The 22,936-nt window shown below is 49.6% G+C and overlaps 1 protein-coding gene across 6 annotated transcripts in view; it reads right to left on the reverse strand.

The window, feature by feature from the left end:
• The window catches only part of WHRN (whirlin), an 83,224-nt gene that overhangs the window by 38,552 nt on the left and 21,736 nt on the right, over window positions 1-22,936 (reverse strand). For 4 of the 6 annotated variants that reach the window (XM_081065151.1, XM_081065150.1, XM_081065149.1 and 1 more), the window contains exons 2-3: window positions 18,817-19,035; window positions 9,893-10,018 (exon numbers count right to left, since the gene is read on the reverse strand). The exons of 1 other annotated variant lie outside the window; for it this stretch is intronic. In XM_081065151.1, the coding sequence (XP_080921277.1) occupies window positions 9,893-10,018; window positions 18,817-19,035 (345 nt within the window). The remainder of the gene's footprint in view (window positions 1-9,892; window positions 10,019-18,816; window positions 19,036-22,936) is intronic. One more of the 6 variants, XM_081065152.1, reaches the window with a different exon arrangement.

Consider the following 22,936-nt stretch of genomic DNA (forward strand, 5'->3'; position numbering starts at 1 on the left):
TCCATCAACTCACGAGGGAATAAACAAAATGTGGAATAGCCATACAAGAGAACATTACTCAGCCATAACAAGTAATTTACCAATACATGTTAAATGAAAGAAGCCAGACACAAAGGCCACATATACTATAATTCACTGATATGAAATGCCCCAAACAAGCAAATCTATAGAGACAGAAATGGAGAGGGACTGCTTAATGGGTACAGGAATTTTTTTGAGTGGGGGTGATGAAATGTTCTGAAATTAGATAGTGATGATGGTTGTGCAACTTGGTAAATATACTAAAGACCACTACTCTGTACACTTTAAAAGGATGATTTTTTATGATACCCGAATTATATCTAAAACAAAGATGCTAATAAAAGTTGACTTTAGGAGCCATGATGTCTGGGTCCTTTTACTTTCTGTATGTTTGTGTGTGTATTATGTATTGAACCTATTGCTTTAATAGCTAGAAAAAAATTAAAATTAGAAAGAAACAAAATTCCCCCAAAAGGTCTGGGTTAATAGCTCTAGAGCGCAGCCCCACCCAGGTGGCTGCACACCCTCACTTCTGAAAGATGCTGACCAAGTAAACGCCCTAATGAACAAGGGAACAGGCTGACCTCAGATCCAGCAAACCATGCACATCCTCGATGCGTTGGCAATGACCTTGGCATGGCCACGTGTGGAGCCAGAAAGGCAACTGACAACCCTCCTATATGAGTCAGCCACCACTCAGAAACTCCAGGCGCCTCACGCAGCCACATGGAAAGGAGATTAGAAGGAAGTCCGCAGCCAGCCCCTGCCGACCATCTGCCTCAAATGGACAGCAGGGTTCACAGGGCCCTGGGCACCTGAAAGAAGCCTCCCACTTTTCCCTGTGACCAAGGTAAGCTGCAGCTGGACTCCTCCTCTAACGGGCCTCACTGTAGGAACTACGCGTTTTTCTTTTGGACAGTAGCCTGCCTGGGAGTAATTACTGCCCTAGCAGGGGCCCCTTTAAAATCCAGATGGTAGGTCTAAGCAACTCAAATGTTTGTAACTTATTAAACACCCATTCAGAGGCCAGTTCACAAATCCAGCTAAGAGAGTATCTATCCTATGAAGGATGGAGAATGTGGTCCAGCTAGCGGGGAGAGGCTAAAACAGTCTCCCCACAGGTGCCGGGTTTCTCAGGAAAGAAATCACCTCCCAGCTTCTTGGGAAAGCTGTTCATCCTCAGTGCAGACTCATCTCATCAGCTACCTGACACTTTCAGATGCCATTACAGACCAGTCTCACCCACCAGCGTCCACGTGCATGTGGATAACGAAAATCACTCACAACAGTTAGAGCTCCCGTTTTGGGGGTGCTTATCGTGTGCCAGGCAATGGGCTTTACATGCATTGTTAGCTCATTGTGTCCTGACAATATAGTACCCAGGACATAGGTGGTGGTATTATTATTTCTTTTTAGAGAGTCTGGAATCTATAGGCAGCACAAATCCTCCTCCGCAGTCCCTGGGAAGGGAAGCAAGACGCCACCTCTGAGGCTCATGGTTCATGGACCCCTACCCAGGAGTTCAAGGTAACCACTGCGCCTTAGGGAGAGGCATCCCAAGGTAAAGCTCTGGACACGAGGCAAGCCTATTGTCTGAGCTGGAGCTCAGTGATCACATGAAAGTTATTGTCCCACCTCTTGCTTAAAGGGCCAGGGGATTTTCAAGTCCCCAAAGCAATCAGGGTCTGCTCTGCTATGATTCGCCCCAAACGGGCTCTGTGGGGCCAGAGCTGGCATGCCAGCGAGGAGCTGGCAGGAGCAGCCTTGCGTTTATTCCATCCCAGAGGGGCAACACAAGGACTGCTCCTTCACCTGGGAGGCAGGACCCATGGTGGAAACGACATCACTGGGTGTTCGAAGCCAGAGCCAGTCCTGCAACCCTAGCCAGCCCCTTCCTGGTAGGCGACCTTGGGCAAATCCCTCCCACTTTCTCAGCCCCATTTTTCTCTTCCACAAGCAGAACTAATGCTAGTTAGTTACCTTACAGGGTTATAATGAAAACCAAGAATATTTTTTTCAAGCCAGTGTATTTTGAATACTTTTATCCGTGTTAAGTGCTTTATAGAGATTCACTGGCTACATCCTGACACGTTCCTAGAGGTATTATTATCCCAGCTCTGCAACGAGAAAACTGAGTCCAGGGAGATAAAGTGACACAGCCAGGAATTCTAACTCCAAAGTGTCTGCATTTAACCAGCACGTGACACTGCCTGATAATGACATCACAGTGCTGGCACACAGTAAGTATGAGAAATGGCTGCTACTGTTATTATTGTTGTTATTATAAGTTTCCCCCCAAACAACACTTTCTTGCTGACGCACAGCGTTAGTCACACATTCTTATTTAAATAATTTTATTTAAAGTTGAGCTAGGCCCATGCTCTCACGTGGTGATGACACACATGCAACCATCTTGGCCACAGATCCCCTTTCCTGCCTCTCGCAGACACTCCTGAGCGAACCCTCACTTGAGCTAAGCGTTCTTCCTTGCAGAGCCCAGTTGCAACCACACTGTACAAACACTTCTGCAGCCACACTAAATCAACGGTGCTGGCACACAAGATACACATTTGTTGTCCTTGGGAATGGAAAGAGCACTGAACTTGAAGCAGATGGACATGGACAGAGCCCCTGCCAACATAAAATAAAAGCCGCCTGACTACCCTGAGGTATTCTGACTCCTATGTCCAGCTGTGCTTGTTCAGCCTTAATGCGCAGACATGAGAGCACGTGGCCTCGGAGACCCCTGCGTTCAATCACAGGTGGCTGCCAACTAAGAACATGCTTTGGGGCAAGTTGTTTAATCTCACTGAGTCTCAGGTTTTTCATCCATAAAATGGGGATGGTGACAATCAGAACCTCCTTTTGGGGCTGCGATGAGAACAGAACAAGATGATTCAGAAAGCACCTGGATGGGACTAGGGTGGCCATAAGTGGTCAGTAATTGCTTTTGTGCTGTTGTTATTATGTAGATTTCAGAAACATCACACTGTGCTGTGCTCTTCTGCCAGTTTGTTGGAGAACCATTTTGTAAGGGGAGGCCCCCAGCAAGTTCTGTAAGAGCCACTGGGGTTGGCCATAGGAGAGGGTGTGAGGGAAGAAGTGGGAAAAGGACTTCAGCGACTAAGCACTGGACCCGTCCAAGTTCCAGTCCCAGCTAATCCACCTACTAGCTGTGTGACCTTGGGCATGTTACTTAACCTCTCTGGGCCTCAGTTGCCCACCTCTAAAATGAGGATGATTCTAGTGCCTCATTGCTGGGAGGACTAAATGACTCACTAAGCACCCAGGTTGGTACAGAGGGAGCACTCCCCACATGCTGGTGATCACTGTTATTACTGTCAATTAGAAATAACTAGAAAACCGCTCTGCCTTAACTTGCCTCCTTCTATTATCATTATCAATGCCCTCATGCTGTGGTACCTTCTGCCATTTTCACCATGCTTTTACTTAAACACATTCTGATTAGCCGTAAGAATCCTCCAGATTCCAAGTCCAAAAGCAGAATGTGTGGATACCTTGGGTGGGTATCGCTACTGTGATGACAGAGGAACTGTGGAGGGCTGAGTGCCTGGCCACCAAGGGCTGTCAGACTGTTTGTTTTTTTCCATCACACAAGTTCAGGGTGATAGGTTCTCATGACTAACAAGAGGTTCTGGGGCAGATTCCCCACTCCAGCACCACTACTTCCTTGCTGTGTGACCTTGAGCAAGTGATGACTTCTCTGAGCTTCGGTTTGTTCATCTTTCAGTGAAGGATAGTGTGATGTCTGCCTCAGGGATTGTTTAGGGATTCATTAAGGTGGAACATGAAAAGCACTCAGTAGGCTTCCCGGCCTAGAGTTATCACTCAGTGAATGCTCGCTGTCACCATTTCTCTCACCAGTGCTCAGCCAGTACATCAACTGGGCCCCAGCAGTCTTCACTGCCTCTGTCTCCCACTCCCACCGTCCCCATTCAACACAATTATCATGCAGAGTACACGGAGGACCACAAATCCAGGTGCTGCATCTCACACACCTTGCTCTGTTCCCCGATTGCCAGCACCGATAGCCAGCACCCAGTGCCTGCGAGGCTCCACCCACAAAAAGGACCCACAGGGCTGGGCTGCCAGGGCAGGGACACGGCGAATCCCCTCTGCCATCCAGCCAGCAAGGCTCTCTCTAAACCCCATTCTAGGAAGATGAGAAAACAGACACACCAGGAGACATTTTGTCATTTCTCCTTCGATGTGTTTTCTCTCTGACTGCAGAAGAAAGAACATTATAGGTAATAAATTGCAATAGTGAAGAATGTTAATAACACGACCTCTAAAATACATGTTGACTACATTTTTATGCTTCTAGTTTTGAGGAAGTCCATCTCAAGACTCTGAAGTGGCAACAACTTAGTCAAAATCTTATAAATCAGAGCTGTCAGGTTTTGAACTGCGAAAGGAAGCAATTTTCTAAGAAACGGGATGGTTGGGCCATAAAAGGAACAGAATGAACAAGGAGGGTCCCCAGGACATTGTGCGAACAACAGGCCAGATGCAAAAAGGTCTGGAAGGACATGCCACCTGCTGACAGTTTTCACATCCCAGTGCTGGACAGCGGCAGGGGAAGAAGGACTGTCACTACAGCACAAGGCAGGGTCTGATTGGACTTTTCTACAAATAGCAAGTATTACGTTGACAATTAGAAAAAGAGGATTGATATTTTTTTAAAAAATATATCTATTATACTTGGCCAAGTTGGTACCTGCCAGGATGCTCCATTGTAAACTTAATAATTTTCTCTTGATAATTACAAAATATATTGGTAGAGATACTTTGAAACCCTGCCAAAAAAAAAAATGCTGTTTCCGCTTAAACTTCTGCCCACTCTTTAGCACCCACGGGTGCATTTTCCTCCTGGAAATTATTGCTGTAATGTAATGTTAAACGCTGATGTTCTCTCCCTTTATTCCTTCTACACTGTTTCATGGGAAATTTTCCTTAAGGAACAGTTGTCGCTCGCCGCCCCCATTTGTTTATTTATTTATTCAGCTCTTTGTGTAACTATACAGTGTGGTTATACTACACTGTATAGTTACACAATAGTCACTGCATTCCCCTTTGGGCACTGGGAGCTGCCCAGGTGAGCACTACACACATCTGATATGCTGACTTGCTGGTTGATGGATTTGGTAGCACACCTTTCCTTTCTGGTACCACGAGGTACCCCAGGCTCGTCTTGTACCTTCCCAGCCCTAGATATGGCACCAACCACTCCTACAAATAGCCCTGGTCCCTTTTATCTGGAGAATAGTCTTTAGAAACGAAGACGTGGGTGTTCAGCGTACCTATTTTTACTGGGGTGTCCCTGCCTGCAGCTCCTCTCAGTGGATAGAGAGGCACTAGACGTCTGTATACTAACTCGTGCATATACCCCCCCCCCCCACCCCGTTTAGGCCTGGATCTGTGTGCACATTCATACATAGGTTTTTCTTTTTTGGTAAATGAATCCATATTGATACTTCTCACCACTGGCAGAAATGAAATGGGCCTCCCACCCTGGGATGACCTCAGGGTGGATGGAGGTTGTGGGGCCAAGGCAGGATCTGGGACAACCACACTGGGCGATTTTTAAGAAGACTAAATATCCTTGGTTTCCTCTCTCTGTATTCTTTTGCTATTTGGTCAAATTAGGGTATTAAGGAGAGAGGAGAGCAAAGCATATGGTCTTTGAGAGTCCTGAAAGGCAAGGGCCAATCCCTGTGTGATCCTGAGCAAGTTACTGCACCTCTCTGAGCCTGAACTGCTTCTATCAATGCCCACCACAGGGTTACTGGGAGGAAAAAATAAGAGTGTTAGTTAAAGTGTTTAGCACAGTGCCTGATTCATAATAACTGGCCAATAAATAGCAACTGTTATCATCATTATTTTTAAATGCTAGTCAATCTTGGTTGTCCTTAAAAGAACAAACAAGATTTTATGGTCCATTCTTTGGTGGGGCCTGAAGCTGGGGGGGTAGGGTGGGGGGGCAGGTGCAAAGGAATAAGAGAGACCTAAAGATAAGTGCTGAAGGGGGAGTGAGCCCCTACTGGGAGGGTGGGGGAGTTCCTCATCCCACCTGGCCACCCCTGGAGAAAATGCTGGGTAGTGCCTGAGCCCACTCTAAGGAGCCTCTCCGCCTAGCACTTAATTTGTTCCTCCCCTGGACCCACCCCTGACCCTCGGAAGCTAAGTGAGCGCTGGAAGCCAGGCAGAAGGCAGCACTTTAACCCTGGGAAAGTTCTGCACAGCAGCAAGGAGCCCTATTGACAAATAAAGCCTGTTCTTGGCTCCACCACCCACACAGACAAGCCCCTTTATTCCATTTCAATATGCCTAATTCTACTGAAAATGCATTGGCAATAAACGGAATTAATCAGTCCTAGATGCCCAAGCGAGTGTAGGCAGGTATTTGCATACCCCAAGACCTTGGAGAGGAAAGTAAAATAGTGGCAGGGAATATAAAGTGCTTCCTTGTGATGGGCACTGAAGATGGAAAAGACTTTACTGAAGGCAGGCATTTTATGAGCAAATAAAGCTTTCGATTGCCTGCAATTGAGAAGCAACTAAAGTGACTGGAAAACTTCTATGGAATATGTTTCCTCTGCTTTGTTTCGAAATGGAAGTTGCTTTATTGCTGCTGTTTCCATGATTATAAAAGTAATACTCGCTCCATGCAGACACTGCATAAGGACATAAAGAACAGTGAAAATCATCCATCATCTCATCACGTCAAGATTATCACTGCTGACATTTTGGTATGAGTCAGTATAAATGTATCTCTGTGCATATTTTCCTGTACATACACAATACGAATGAAATCCTGTTAGACTGGTGATTTTGCATCATGTGCTTCCCACTTAATAACAGAGCATGGACATCCTTGAGATATGCACATCTCAGGCCAGAACCTAGCACGTCCTTTCTATCGCACACTCCCTCCCCCTTTCGCTTAACATGGATTCAATACGAACACATTCATTACCAACAAAGTATTTAACCCGTTCATGCGTTTCCTGTCACCAAAAACATGGCTTATGTCATCACACACAACATCCTTTCTATGAGGGACCAGATGAAAACTGCTCTCAGGCCTCAGGAAGAAGAATAACCAGGCTTCTCAAGCACAGTTGGTTTGTTTTCATCTTACAAATATCTCTCCTGCTTCCCTCTTTGTGTTGGCTGCCAGGAAACTCAGAGCCAAATTTGTGTCCTGCCTGTATCTGGGTTTGCAGCCCATATAGCAAGTGTTCTGGAAGATTCTCATTCCAGCTTTATCTCTTTCCCTCTGCCCCCATTTTCATTCCTCCCAATTTTCTCACTCATAAAAAGAAAATCTTTAGTCTGTGCTTAGAAAGTGACTTCAATCTGTTTTTGTGATTTTGGTGGGAAATAAATGGAATTAAAGGCTAAATGCAATGTGGTATGCTGGATTGGACTGTATGCTGGAACAGAAAAAGGGTTGTAGTGTGAAAACCATGTGAAATCCGAACAAAGTCTGTTGGTTTACTAGTATTCTACCAACGTTAGCTTCTCAGACTTGATACAGGTACCCTGCGTATATAAGATGTTAACATTAGGGGAAGCTAGGTGAAGGGAAAAGGAAAATTGTCTTTGCAACTTTTCAGTAAATGTAAAATTATCCCAAAGTAACAAATTTATTAAACACAATCTGCATACATAATAATACTGTTTATTATGAGATCGTTTTCTCTTGGAGTCCCAACAAGGTACCATCTTAACCAGCTGAGAGCACAGCCAGCACCCAGACCCAGGGCATTTCACAACCAACTAGATCCAAACAACCTTTGTGGGACACCTACTGCCTGCCTGATTATGACAGACCTAGAAGAAGAACCCTGATTCCTGGATGGGAATCGTGGCTTTACTGCTGTGCAAGTCTCTGAGTCTCAGCTATTGTGCCTGTAAAATGGGTTTACAAAAGGATGCGTTTCACAGGGGTGTTGGGACGTTTAAAGTACTTGAGGAAAAAACAGACTGTCTTAGTCAGTCCCAGCTGTATAACAAAGCACCCCAGACTGAGTGGCTTATAAACAACAGACATTTATTTCTCCCAGTTCTGGAGGATGGCTGTCTGAGACCAGGGTGCCGGCATGGTCGGGTTCTGGTGAGAACCCTCTTCCAGGTTGCGGACTGCCAACTTCTCCTTGCCTCCTCACATAGTGGAAAGAAGGCTAGGGAGCTCTCTGGGGTTCCCTTTATAAGGATGCTAATCTCATTATGAGGCTCCACCCTCATGACCTAAGCACCTCCCAAAGGCCCCACCTCCAAATGCCATCACAATGGGGATTAAGTTTCAACATATGAATTTGTGGGGGGGGGCACAAGTGTTCAGTCCATAATTTAGACACTCAGTAAATACAATCTTTGTCATTAATGTTATTGTTAGTTCATTTCTCCTTTCATCTTTTCAGTAATCCTCAGAAAGATGTGTTATTATGATTGCCTGGGAAAAGGACAGGAAGCTCACAGAGGTGAAGGGACTCTCCAAGGTCACACAGTTATTAAAGCAAAAGCAGCACGCTGGGATTTGAACCCAATCTTCCCAACTCCAAACCCAGAGCTCTTCCCACGACAGCATTTGTCCTCAGAGGACCTGACAGATGCCCCACCTTCCTCCCACTCCAGCCCATCCGCCATAACATGGCTCCGGCCGTGGCGGGGGCGGGGGGTCCCCTGAACACCACTCTGCTCTGCCATGACCTTTTCTTCTCATCTGTGTAGAGGATCAGGTTTCCCCACATTAGTCGGGTATTCAAGGACTTTTGTTACGGAAGACAGTCTCATCTCGTCCATCATCCCCCGGCCTCACATGCAGGCTAGTCACCCATCTACTCACTCACGGCCAAACCACATGGTTCCTCCAGTGACATCCTTTCTCCCCCAGTCCCTTTCCCTATCAGCCCCTCTCATCCTGCAAGTCCTGGCTGAAATGCCACCTGTACCCGTGGTCACTGCTCCAAATCACTGCTGCCTTGGCGTCCCTGGCATCAGGAGTTAGCCCAAACACATACTGCCATTTATTTAGGTGATCTTTGTGCAGGGTCCAGTGTCCTCATGGGCAGTCTCTGTCTTACTCCCCATTGTCTCCCCCAAAGCTCTGAGCGAGTTCCGGGTCCTCCTAGCAGGGCGGTGCAGTTTAGCAGCCAAGGCCATGGACTTTGGAATTAAGACAGCCTGGGCTCAAATCCTGCTCTGCACCCATCGGCTGCATGACCTTGGGCAAGTCTGTTTAACCGCTCCATGCCTCAGTTTCCCTAACTGGGAAATGTGGGTAAGAACAACCTACCCCACAGGGTAGCATGAAGTTTCCATGAAATGACACGTGTGACATCAACTACGAATGTTGGGCAGTTAGCCCTCTTTAAAACGTGAGCTAATAATATTATGTCAATAATTGCTGGTTGCCCTGGATCAAATGCCAGTCCCAAAGCTGCCCCAGTGCAACCCCAATGCAGCTTTCTCTCCTCTTCCCTCTCCATGCACTGTAAAAAACCCAGAAGTCAGGGTCATCGCAATCCATCGCAGTGTTTGCAAAAGAGTAGCCACGAAGAGCTTGGGCTGGCGGCTGCCCAGCACCACGTGGGAGGCCACCCTGATCTGAGGACAGCTAGGAGCACTCAGGGCGTGGGAGATGGGGGCAGGGCTCCTGCTGCTCTGAGCTGTGAATTAGAGGCGTGCAGCCAGGAGAGGGCTCCCAGCCGGGACCAGCCCAAAGGTGGGTGCTGACTGCTCTGCAGGAAGTCTGACGAAAAGCAGCCGCAAAGAGCTCCATACACAGGTCGTCCCCTCCCTCACTCCATGCATCCAGCCTGGCGCCAGCCCCACCTCCTCTCACCTTGAGCCCGCTGCTTTCGGCTTCAGAGCCTGGGTCCACGCCAGTGATGTAAATGCCTAGGCCGTACTCTGCTCCCCCGCGGATCGTGAGGCCCAAGGACCGGCCATCCCCCAGCACCAGGTTCACCTGCAGGAGGGACAGGACATACCATTCGAAGGCCTGAAGGGCACCATGACCTTTAGGGCCAGCAGGCTGTACAGCCCCTCCCAAAGCCCGAAGGGCACACTGATCCAGGCCTGCAAGATCCCCTGGAACATTCTGGTTTCGGCCCCAGCTCGGCCTCTGACGTGCCGAGTGACCTTGGGGAAGTCCCTCTCCCTCCCTGGGCCACAGTTACAAGAGCAGTAAAAGGGAGATGCTGAAGGAGAGGACCTTTAGAGACCTCCTATGCTAACATCTAGACTGCCTCAACACTCCAGGTGTCACATGTTCTTCACACCATGGGGGCCACACACTCTTTCTACCTCCACTGGCTGCCCTTGACCATGCCCTTCAGTCGGCGAGTACCTGCTCAGGGCCTGGGTCTCCACCCAGGCTCCCTCACCTTCCATCCTCCCTCCTTGGCATCAAGGCTGAGTCCAGGCTTGGGAGCGCCTCAACCCGCCATCTCAGGGGTCTCCTGCCTTCGCAGGGGCTTTCCACCTCCTTGGACATCTCGTGCCTTTCCAGTATCTCCTGCTCTGCCATCCATCCTGACGTACTATGACAGTGTTACTTCAGCAGCCCTTCATTCTACAAACACAGGGAGCGCCTGCTAAGTACAGGCCCAGTGCCGGGCCAGGGGACCTGCGGATGACCCAGACACACTCCTACTCGAGAGGATCTCATCCTAGAGGGGCAGCGAGACCAGTAAACAGTGTGTTCAAAGAATGGTGGGGCGGCTCAGGGGTTGTGTGGGCAAAAAGAAGGGGCAATGGTCCTGACTGGGGGTGTGAGTGTCAGGGTGGCTTCCTGGAGAAAGTGTCGACTCATGACATCGGAGGGTTAGCAGGAGTCACCAGGCGGGGCAGGAGGGGCTCTCCAGGGACACAGGATGGCACGTGTCACTGCTTTGCAGTGGGGGAGCATGCTTTGGTGGAAGTGAGTGGAGGTGAGTCACTGTGGCCAGAGCTGGGAGCGCTGGGGGGAGTGGGGAGACTGGGGACAGATGTGGGACGTACAGGAGACAGGCAGGTCAAGTGTGCCTTGGGTATGAGAGGGGAATTTATGGATAAGGAGGCAGCTGGAACCTGCCCTCCAAGGGCAGAAACCATCCTGCAACAAGTGAAGACCCAGGGATGGGTAAGGGACCTAAAGAGAGCCCAGTGTGCCCTCGGGCATCAGGGAAGAGCACATGTCAGGGAATTAGGGAAGGAGTACAACCTGCTTCCTAGTTCCCACAGGTCATTCACCTAAGGGTAACCACGGTTCTATACCAGCCACCAGGAAAAGCCTTTTATATGTAGGTAGTATCTCACTTCATTCTTCAACCACCGTGGGGGTCAGGGTGGAGGTGGTCAAGGCCAAACTGCCCAGTGAAGGGGCTCTGCTGTGCAACTTCGGGCAAGTTATTTAACTAACCTCTCTGTGCCTCAGCCTCCTAGCCTATAAAATGAGGATGGCAACATTGTTTGCCTTATAACGTTACTGTAGAGAGGATCCAAGTAAGAGACAAACATAGGCGAGTCTCTGGCTCTCAGTAAACCCTCCATAGATGTTAGCCACTGTTACTCCCCTGTTGCACAGGACAAAACCAAACAAGGCTACATGGCCACAGCTGACTCCTAGCGGCTGGCAGACCATCGCTGGGAAAGAGCCCAAGAGACAGTGACTCGATGGGGTTTGTTTCTAAGACTGCAGTCTCTGTGGCATGTCAGGGAGGCCCATCCCCAGTGGGCCAGGGCCAGGAGGTGCTGCCCAATGAGGTGCCTCAGGCGCATAAGTCCAGAGCCGGCTCCCAGTTTGCTCCTCAGACAGAAGATTAGAAAGGAGAGCACCCGTGAGGCCCCTGGGAGCTGTCACCCAGAAGCGTCAGAGATGCAGGTGTTCTCCTGACACCAGCAGGCTCTGAAGACGCTTCAGGTTGGACTTAGGAACAACTGCCCGGCCCTGTGATCTGCCCCTCTCTCCCCCAATATAGTGCCAGCTCCAAGGCTGGAGTAGGTTTGAGGTGACCTGGGTCCCAGGCCCACCCTGGTCCCTCATGACAAGCAGGTCTGTGTAGCTGGGAGGTGACAGTGTGCTGGTTACATGTGCAGGCTCTGCAGCCAGACTGTGGAGGTTTAATCTTGACAATAACACTTCACCTCCTGGGGCTTCAGTTTTCTCATGAGGAACACATCACCCCCACTTCACTGGGTAGTTGTGCAGGATGAATGGGTCCACTCATTGGAGCCTTTAGAATCGCACCTGGCATAGCAGAGGCACTCAGAAAACATGGGCTATTGTTATCATCTTCCAAAGGGCCCTCTCGGCAAGCCTTCTGACTAAGCTTGAGCAGGTACATCTTGGAAAGAAGGACAAGGCCTTCCTCATGGAGATAATGAATGTGGGCTGCTTCGTAGGCTGGGCCAGGCCACACACGTGTGAGCAGTCGATGGTGTTCCACCCAAACACTACCAGAGGCCCAAGGCAGAGCCAGGCCTTGTGCGGGGCCAGATTCAGAGGAGAATCTGACCAGGTCCTCAGAGGAGCCCCAGGGGTAGAGGCCTGACTGCTGACCGCTCACAGCTGAGTCCCTCCGGGGACCTGCCACACACATACACATACACACAGCCCGCCCGCCCCAGAGCAGCTTCCATCCTCACGACTAGGTGAGGGAGCGAGCCCGACCCCTGCCTCAGGACAAGTCTGCAGTCACCCAGTTCCAGAGCACCGTGGGCCTGGCCGAGGCTTGTGCACCGGGGGCACTGCAGCCCACTTCTCCCTCTGCTCAGTCCTGCGTGCCTCACGGCTTTATCGGTGTTGATCCCAGGGCACTACTGCTGCTGTCATAAATGACTACAAACGTACGGGCTTCAGATAACACAGATCTATTATCAATATCTTAGAGTTCTGGTGATCAGAAATCTGGTGTGAGTTGACAGGACTGCATTCCTTCTGGAGGCTCTTGGGGAGAACCTGTTTCCTTGCCTTTTCCAGCTTCTAGAGGTCGCCTGCATTCTTTGGCTCATGGCCCCCTCCTCCATCTTCAAGCCACCAGCATAGCATGCTCCCAGCATCATATCGCCTTTTTCTGACTCGGATACTCCTGCCTTCTTCTTCTAAGGACCCTTGTGATCACTGGGCCCACCTGGGTTATCCAGGAGAACCTCCCTGTCTCAAGACCTTTAATCACATCTGCAAAGTCCCTTTTGCCATGGAAGGTGACATCTTCACAGGCTCCAGGAACTGGGAGGTGGATGTTCCTGGGAAGTCATTCTTTTAACGCAGGTGCTTTCCTATAAACCTTCTCCAGGGAAATCTTGGCCTCAGAGTCCATTCCGGGGAGCCTGACCTCAGGCAGAGCCTCGTAGAAATACTACCTTAGAGTCCTGAAGGCTGAGGGGTCAGCCAGGGCAAGGGGAGGGCAACAGCACATGCAAAAGTTCAGAACCTGGACAGAGCACAGTTCCCTGGGGTTACTGAAGGGTTCTGTTTGGATGGAGCGCAGCAGGGAGGCAGGAGGATGGACAAGATTGCCTTGTGGGCTGTCAGTCAGGCCAGGAAGCCTGGGCTTTCAACCGGGGAGACAGAGGCTCAGGTTGGGATTTTGGGAAGACTACTGGGAGGGGGAACAGCGGAGGGGGCCTCTTTCTGGAGATCCTTCAGGAGAGGGTGTGCACCTTAAGACAGCAGTGGGGTGGGGGAGGCAGGGCTCAGACCTGGGGGAGCTCAGTGGAGCTGGCTGAGGACAGAGTGGGCAGCTCCCACTTGGAGCTCCTGCAGTGCCCGACAGGACAGACTCCCGACCTTCCGTGCGGTGCCTTCAGGGCCTGGACAAGCCCGACTCCAGCCCTGCTCACTGGGTCCTTCCTGGAGTCACTCCTTCTGCCCCCCGTGACCACACCCACTTGGTCCCTCCAGCTCCAGGACATAAAGATTCTGGGGGGGAGATCCCAGAGGAGCCCAGGAACACACAGATGGCAGCAGTCATCAGCTCTGAACACAAGGGATGAAAACAAACCTCCTGCCTCCCCGTCATCTCTGCATAAATCCTTTACTTGGGAATAAAACAGAGTCTTTATCACAGAACCGTAATAACAGTCTCATCAACCACAGGATAATCTGCCTCAATCACTTGCTGGAAATTCAACCAGTGTTTGGGAGGAAACAAAATTCACCAATGGGAAAGCACCCCAAGCTGTGAGAAGCACCCTGATACCCTAAAGGGAATACCACGCCCACTAACAATATGCATGTAATAATAATCACTCACTGAATTAATTGGTCACAAAGTGTGTTTCCTAAATCCCAGGTGCTGTGCTCCGTGCTTCACATGCATCACCTCATTTAAACCTCTTTTCTCCTCTTCTATGGTTTCTCTTATTATCCCCAATTTCCCAATGAGACAACTGAGGCTGGAGGGCCAGCACAGCACACTGATTCCCACAGCCCTGGTTCAAATCCTCCTCTGCCCTTTATTCCTGGGCAACCACGGGGCAAGGCCCATTCATTGCTCCTCTGATCTTCAGTTTCCCCATCCATGAAATGAGAATTGCACAACCTACCAGAAGCAGGCATTGCCATCCCCCTTCTTGCCTTGCCTTAGGACCCTGATCCTGCCCAGAAGGCAACGTGAGCAGCCGATGATGTCGATAAGCACGTTGGGGCAAAAAGACATGACAGGTGCCTGGCACCTAGATGACATTCAATAAATGTTGGTTGTCCCTGGAATCAACTGCTACGTCCTAAGCACTGTGCTCGGTGCTTACGCACTTGATTATTAATCCTTGAAACAGTCCCGCATGGCTGCTGTGACCTTCTCCAAATTGTGAAGAGGGAAGCTGAAGTGACTCACTCAAGGTTAAGTGATTCGTCCAAGGTCACACAGTCAGGAAGTTCTACAACCAGAGGCGATATTGTGATTTATAATAAGAAATAAATATATTTGGTCTTCGTCCCCATTCCTGGCACTGAGCTCCTGAAATCCTTGTAAATTCCTAAGTAACAAGAGCACGAGGAGTATCTTTTATTCTAATGAGGTGACTCTGGGTGGGCTCCTGGATGGCTCTTAGAGGGGGGCTGACCACCAGAAAGATTAAGCCAGGATTAAAAGCTTGAATTTTCAGCCCCACCTCCATTTTTCAGAGTGGAGAGAGGAGCTGGAAATGGAATTAATTGAGCATGCCTACGTGAAGTAGCCGCCATAGAATGCAAAACAGTATGGGGTTCAGACAGCTTTCGGGTTGGTGAACACGTGGAGGTATGGGGAGAGTGGCACACCCAGAGAGGGCATGGAAGCTCTGTGCCCCTTTCCACACACCTCGCTCTACACATCTCTTCCACCTGGATGTTCATCTGTATCCGTTATCATATCTTTTAATAAAATAAACTGGTAAATAGTCAGGAAACTGTTTTCCCAAGTTCTGTGAGCAGCTCTAGCAAATTAACTAAACCTGAGGAGGGGTCCTGGGAACTTACCAGTTATATCTCTAACTTCATAAAGAACAGTGTATAACACATGGGTCTGATCAAACAAGACTTAGATTTAAACCCAGCAAATGCTGACTGAGCCTCTACCATGTACCAGTCCGTTGGCAAGGTGTTTTCATTCTGATTCAGTCATTCATGTAATACATACTTACTGAGCGCCTATGCTGTGCCCAGCACTGATCCAGGCACTGTATATGTACCAAAGCACAGAACCAAGATTCTTACTGCCACGGAGCTTACATGGTGGTGGGGCGAGTAGGCCCTACCACTGTCTCCATTTTACAGAGGATGAAATCACGGCTCAGAGAGGTTATATAACTTATCCAAGGTCACACAGCTGGCAAGTGGCAGAGCCAGGATTTGAACCCAGGCAGCCTGGCTTCAGTGTCTTATCCTCCCTGCCACACTGACACTATCCCACTGAACCTCCCCCCCCCACACACACACAAATCTATTCCAGTTTATTACAGCTACAGAGGCTCAGGGTTAGCATAGAATGTGAAGCTGGAATAATGAGCAATTCTGCACCCTGTTCCTCTACTCCTCTGAAGATGTGACACTGTCTTGAGCGCAGACGGGTCTGAATTCCAGAGAGCTACATATGTTCTTCCCTTCTGTTCCTGCCTTCAGCCTCATGGGACGGTTCTCACACTTCAGTGTGGAGAAGAGCATTACTAGAAGGGATTCAAAAACCAGAACTAGCTTCACAGCTGGGGTGGGAGGTTCAAGGGGAATTTTGCTCTATGAGTGATTTTTATGTCACTATTGCCCCGAGAACTCATTTCCCTAGAAGGTGTGTCCCCACTAGAGCTAGGCTAGGATTTTTGACGTTTGGCATGGGAAATCCATCTGGGAGTCTGGTCACAGCTATTTGAAATATTAGAAGATGAGAACAGGCTGCTGGACAGAAGAGAATCAGGTCCAGGGAGCCAGAAGTGAGGGTTCCAGAGACATTTTCCCCATGTTCCTCTCCAACAGGGAAATGGGGGTTTTCACATTGTATCAGCAAGAGGAGGAACGGGGGGCAGGCAGAAGCTTCAGTCTAGAGCCGTGAGGTCTGTGAAGGCCGCTGTGGTGTGGTCTAGGGGATTTCCTGACTCCTGGGGTCCCTGACTCCTGACTCCCAGGAGCAAAATTCTCTCAGCCACTGCCTTGCGCGTTCCTACATACATCACTCCAAGATTCCCAGAGGTCACCATATCTCCTCCCAACCCTCCCACCCACTCCATTCCGGTGCGGGGGCCTTCTCTCTAAGCCTCGAAGATGCCACACTTGTTCCCACCTTGGGGACTTTGCATGTGCTGTCCTTGCTGCCCAGGATTTTCAGCCCTCAGAATGGTACATGGTGGCTCCTTCTTCCTCTCTCGGTCTCAGCTCAGAAGTCATCTCCTCAGAGAGGCCCTCCCTGACCACCTCATCAGAAGCAACACCTCATTCCCCATCACTCTATCCCCTCTCCTGATTTTCTTGCCTTCCATCAATCTTCACCATCTTCATGATCTTGCTCACTTATGTTCATTTCCGGATTATTGTCTTTCTCTTCCCATGACCTCCAAACTTACTGGAAGCTTCCCCAGAGTCAGGCCTCCTCTCTTTTGTCCATTTCTCTATTTCCACCTCTCATAACAGTGGCAGGCACACCACAGGCGTTCACAAAACACGGGTGACTCACCGAATGGGTCCTAGTTACTGAATGCTGAGTCTCGGATCCCTCATCTGTAAAATGTGGATGAGGACACCTGCATCACAGGGCGGCCATGAGGCCCCAGGACAATGCTGCAAGCACAGAGCCCTGCATCTGCTCAGCTCTCCTCAGCGATAACCGCTAGTCTATCTCATGCCCCACTCAGGAGAGGCCTGGAGAAAAAGATAGAGCAAGTTCTCCGCCCAACCCTGGAAGGCCAGCCTTGGAAATCACTGACTGCCACAAGTAGTGCTGCTTTCTCAAGGTGGCTAGAGAGCAGAGTCGCCTCGCCTAGCCCTGGCCATCTTGAAGAAGCCCAGGCAGCCCAGCGGTGCATACCAACTGGCTACTCCACTGCCTCTCCCCTGGCACAGATGCTGTGCTATCCTGCGTATTGATGTTTGAACACAAAGAGCACAAAACACATTAAATAAATGTTACAGGCTTATCGACAGGAAAGGAAAGCGGAGAAAGTCTCCAGAGGCAAGGCTTTTGGCTCAAAGCCCCAAGCTGTGTGGCCTCCGGGCTTTCAGTGTCAAGGTCCTAAAATACCAGAGAGCTGCTTGCAGGAATTACGTTCTTGGTCCCGGGAGCAACCAGGGGCAAAATGCAAACAGCGCCCAGAGTGAAGTTTTAAAACATCAGGGGACCATCTCTCAGTCTTTTAAAAAATATTTTAAGAAACAGTCAAGGTGTAGGGAGCGGAGAGCTCTGTAGGGGGCATGTATTGATGCCCCTGTCTCTCTTTGGTTACAACATCCCACGGTGCTTGGACAACAACCCCTCCCCCACCAGCTTCAGTCTTGGGTAGTTCTGTCAATCAAAGTGTCCAGCCCTCCCCACCAGCCAATCAGGTGCTCCTCCCTGGGATACAAATCTTGCGGGGGAAGAAGGCGGAGAACTGAAATGGTGGAGATCCCTTTCCTCCTGGAGGTTGCCGAGTTCCTCAGCTTCAATTCTGGAACTGCTCGTACCCTGCCAGTAAATTTCCACTTTGTGGAAGGTGACCCAGACCTGTTTCTGTTCTTTACAACCCAAGACCTGCAGAGCAAAAGGCTCCCTATAGAGCACGGAGTCCTGGCAGCTGAGTGTGGCCAAGCACCTGGGTCTGGACTGCTAAGAAGTTAAATCATCTGGAGTTTAAGAGAAGCTCTGCGCTTTCTCTCCTCCCCTTTCCACTCTCTTCCCCTTTATTCTCTTCCTCTTTCCACTTTAGGGGCTGGATGGGGACCTCGCTGGCCCAGCTGCAGCCATCAGAAGGGGGCGATCTCTTAGAGGATGGTAGTGGAGCGAATCCGGGTTCCAGAATAGGATGTGGAGCAGAGCTGCCGGACCAGCCCACACTGTCCCCTCTATTCTGCTATGACAGGGAGTGATAACCAATCTTATTTAAATCACAGTCCTTGGGCTCTTTTGCTGCAGCAGCATAGCATGCACTGTATGTAATACAGGCTGCACAGGTCAAAAAGAAAGGACAGAGCCCAGATGGAACCAAGACCCTTCTTCCAGCCTCTAAGAAGCTTCCCTGCTCTGGATTTGGCAAGAAGAATAGGGTCTCAGCGGCCAGCCTCCCTCACCGGCTCTCTGACTTAGGCCGGCCTCGCAAGGCTAAGGATGGGCAGCTCACCTTTTTCTCATCCCCGCCCTGCAGGAGATGCAGTGTGCTCCTGCGGTCTCCCTCGCGCTGCCTCAGGGCGCTGCCGTGGGGCTGGGGCAGGCCCGAGGGTGGGGAGATGCTACGGCCTTGCGGGTCCACCCAGGTGTAGATGTGGTTGGTGACATAGCCCCCCGGGACACGCCCCGCCGAGTACACCGACAGTACCAACTTCTTGGAGCCCTTGAGAGCCTGGAGAGAGAGGGATACAGGGTTAGTCAGCAGGAAGGGGGCACTGCGGGATACCCTCCCATTACCCAGAACTTGCTTCCTCTCAGGACCCACACAGAGGAGGTGTCCAGTCCCTAAATCCCTTTCCTTTTCTAGCCTTCAGTTTTGCCCTATAGAAATGAGGACATCTGTCCCATCCTTCTCCTGAAGTGGTCCAAACACAAGAAGCATGTCTCTCTTTACATACCTGTGCAGAAAAGCGCTAACAGAGCAGGCCCGGGACTGTATCCTGAGGAAGGCCTGCCTGGCTGGCATCTGGGAACTTGCATTCTATTCTCAGCATTCCCTGACTGACAAGGGTGGCTCACTGTTGCCCGGGCCATTTGTATAAACCATCTGGTTTATGCTGCATGCCTGCTTTCCTTCTGAGGATCTGGGATGTGGGTCCAGGCAGAAGGTGCTTATGTTACCAGCCCCCAGTAAAAACCTTTTTTAGACGCTGAGTCGCTAATGAGCATCTCTGGTAGACAACATTTCATACTTATTGTCACAATTCAGTGCTAGAGGAATGAAGCTCATCCTGTATGAATGCACAGGGAGAGGACTCGGAAGCTTGTGCCTCGTTTCCTGCAGACTTTGCCCCACAGACCTTTTTCCTGTGCTCATTTTGCTGTGTACCCTTTCACTGTAATAAATCTTAGCCACGAGTACAACTATATGCTGAGCCGATAAGCCCTTCTAGTGTCACAGAACCTGGGGGTGGTTTTGATGACTCTGATAAAACACAAGAGTCAAGAGAAAAAAATCTTGGTAACGACAGCCTAACTTTTATAAAGGGCCTATATGTATCAGCCATTCTGCACCTGGCATGCCTTATCTCCTGAAATCCTCACGGAATTCAATCTTGTGGGGAAGGAAACCCCATTATTCAGATGAAGAAATGGAGGGCAGTCCCCTGCCCACACAGCTGGTAAGGAGTTCCTTCCCCATAGCAACTAATTTTGAGTGTTGTACCGCCTTTATTCTACACTTTCCAGTCTGGGGATGGACCAACCACAAGGAAAGATAAGGACAAACCCTAAGCCCAGGGTGGAAGCTGAGATCGGCTATATTGCTTTCCCACAATGCACCTGTAGCTGAAATGAAGCGTTGTTTTGTTTCCCAGCAGACAGTCCTTTAGCAACGAGGATTAATAGCACACCCTGAAACTGGGGACCATTTGAGTAAATGATAATACCTACACACGAAAGTTCATGCTGCCATTAAAATCACATTTCAAAATCATTACAAAGAGTTTATAATGCCAAGGATATATGATCTATTTTAATGTTAACTGGGGTCAAAATGATATAAATCATGTCTGAAAAGTATGATCTCAGTTATGTTCAAAGAAAAATCCCACAGGAAAAGAAACAAAAACCTGAGGAGTAATGTGCCAAGATGTCAGCAGTGCTTCTCTCTGGGTGGCAGGATTACGGGTGATTATTATTTTGTTCTTCTTGTTTCTCAATATTTTTCCAAATGTTCCAGAATGAGGGTATATCAGAAAACAACAATATGCCTAAAAGGGGGAGGAGAGTACTTAGCTCCCCGGTCCCTTCACGGTTACTCAAATGCAGCACACACTCATCACTCCCCAGTAATCTCCAGAGAAAACAAGAACCAAGGACTGTGTTTTCATGGACAGTGGGGAGCCCTGGCTGGGCGGAGCCTGCCTGAGGAGGGCACTCTGACATCTGAACTTCTCCTGGAGGAAGAAGAGTGAGCAGGAAACCACTGGGTCCCTCAATTTCACAGCTAAATGCCAGTCCCCAATAGGGATAATGAGAGGATGGCGGCTCTCCAAAATTCTGCTTTTAAAAAAAGATTTCTGAGAAGATGAGCAGGAAAAGATTTGCCGTGTTTTTTTCAGCATTCCCAGGACTCCTCTGACAGAACAGCCAGGAAAATAAAAATCTCTGTTAAGTTTGAGAGGCAGGATGGAAGAAGCAGAGACCAAGTGGGCTTCTGCTGGAGCAAAGTGGGAAGTGGATCGCAGGGCACAAGTGTCATCAGCAGAAGCCTTTGAAGCCACTAAGCCCACCACACAGTCTTCCTGACCCCTCTTCCCTGCCCACTGCTCCCTCCTCCATGATGATTCCGCGGGCTGCTTCATGCTGTCCCAACTGGCCTGCCTCTTCTCTGCTTCTTCCCTTGACAGTGAGTCTGAGCTCCACCATTCATTTGATGAGGGCCAACGTCATGCCAGGCCTGGAGAGAACAAAGTGGCCATATCCTCATGGCACTTACAGCCTGGTGAGACACAAGGCTTTACCTGGCACACAGTTGGTCCTCAGAAAAGCAGGTTGACCTGACTGGGTGAGAAAGTAAATATGTGGCTCTGCAAGAAACCATAACATCCACAGGCACCATCCTTCACCCCCTTACTCATTTGATGCACTGGAATTAAGAACAGAGGCAAGTGCAAAGAACAGACTGTAGATCAAGGCAGTAGATTTAAGTTGCTTCTGTTACTTGTTAGTCGAGAGTCCTTGGGCCAGCGGCTTTCTCTCTCAAAGCAGCACACATGAAAAAAGAATAATACCCACTTCTCAGGGTCATGTGGATTAAATGAGACAATGTGCATGGGGTCCAGAGCCTGTGCACACAGTAGGAGCTCAGCAAGTGGTAGAGCGCACTCCCCTTTCTGCCCTGGCATGTCTGCATTGATAAGGGAAACCAGGTATAGAAAAGCTTTGTCCAAGGAGTTAAAAAAGAAAGTGGGTGAGAGAAGGAAATGAACGTGTAGAGCATGATTTGTATTCTGTATTGCTGGCAATAGTGGAATTCTATTGGTCAGTTCTATAAATAGGAAGGCAGCAACCTTGAGAACGGAGAGGAGGTTAATGTCTTTGATGGAAACACCACAGAGGGCTGGCGCCGGAGAGGGCGTGGGAGGTCACTGAGTCTCCCACGCATTGCCTGCCCCCAATATTTTACAGAAGGGGACACGAGATGGGAAGGGACAGAGAGGGTACAGCTATGAGAGACACAGCTAAGGACACAGGAGGCCAGCCCTGGGCCAGCCCCTTCCCCTCTGCCCCTCCGTTTCCCCATCACACGCCTGTGGGACCAGAAAATCTGACGGCTACTCAAGCTTAGACCATTCCAGAACCTCTGATATTGGCTTGTTTGGGGGTAAATGTGGGTTTTCAGTGGGTCTTGGAGGGCAAGAATATCATCATCCACTGCCACCTTCTTTATTTTTCTAGTAAAACTGTAGAAAAACAAGATTCCTGGCACAGGCTCTCAGAATATGGTCTTGGTGCCATCAGACGCTTGCTCCATCCACTGCTCTCTAATTTAACTAAAACACATGTGTGTCATGTGAGGAAGGCGTGGAGGTGGGGGGTGGTCTAGAGGTCGGTTTCTACCTTCTTATTGCCTTCTTGTCTCCACATTGATGACAACAGCTTGCTTATTTTAAAGGGGGGCACTGACTGGAGTTCATGCCTGGAGAGAGCTGGCCGATGCATTCTCCCGATAACCCTTCCACCAGCTTCCCACACTCACTTCCAGGGCCACCTTGATCCCTGGGGCTCCGGCCACATGGGGATTGTGCGGTCCTTGCTCACTATTAGGTGCACCAGGCCATCCATTTCTCAAAAAAACTAGGGCCTTTTCTCAGTGGAGTGAGCCTCTGTAGCAAGCAGCCTGAGGCAGCAGAGCAATTAGAAAGAGTTCTGTCCCCATTGTGCCACTGGCTTGCTGGATGACCTGGGGCTACAGCCTCCTCTCACCAGGCCTCTGTTTTGCCATCTGGTAATGAGCAGGTTGGACGCCCTGACTGCTGACGTCCTGCCCCAAGTTAAACTTCAGTGTCTTCTGGTTGTGGCTGCATTTAGAAGAAAAGGCTTTAATGACCTGCATGGTGGTCACAGGT

The sequence above is a fragment of the Rhinolophus hipposideros genome (assembly GCF_964194185.1).
Source record: "Rhinolophus hipposideros genome assembly, chromosome: 11".
NCBI lineage: Eukaryota > Metazoa > Chordata > Mammalia > Chiroptera > Rhinolophidae > Rhinolophus > Rhinolophus hipposideros.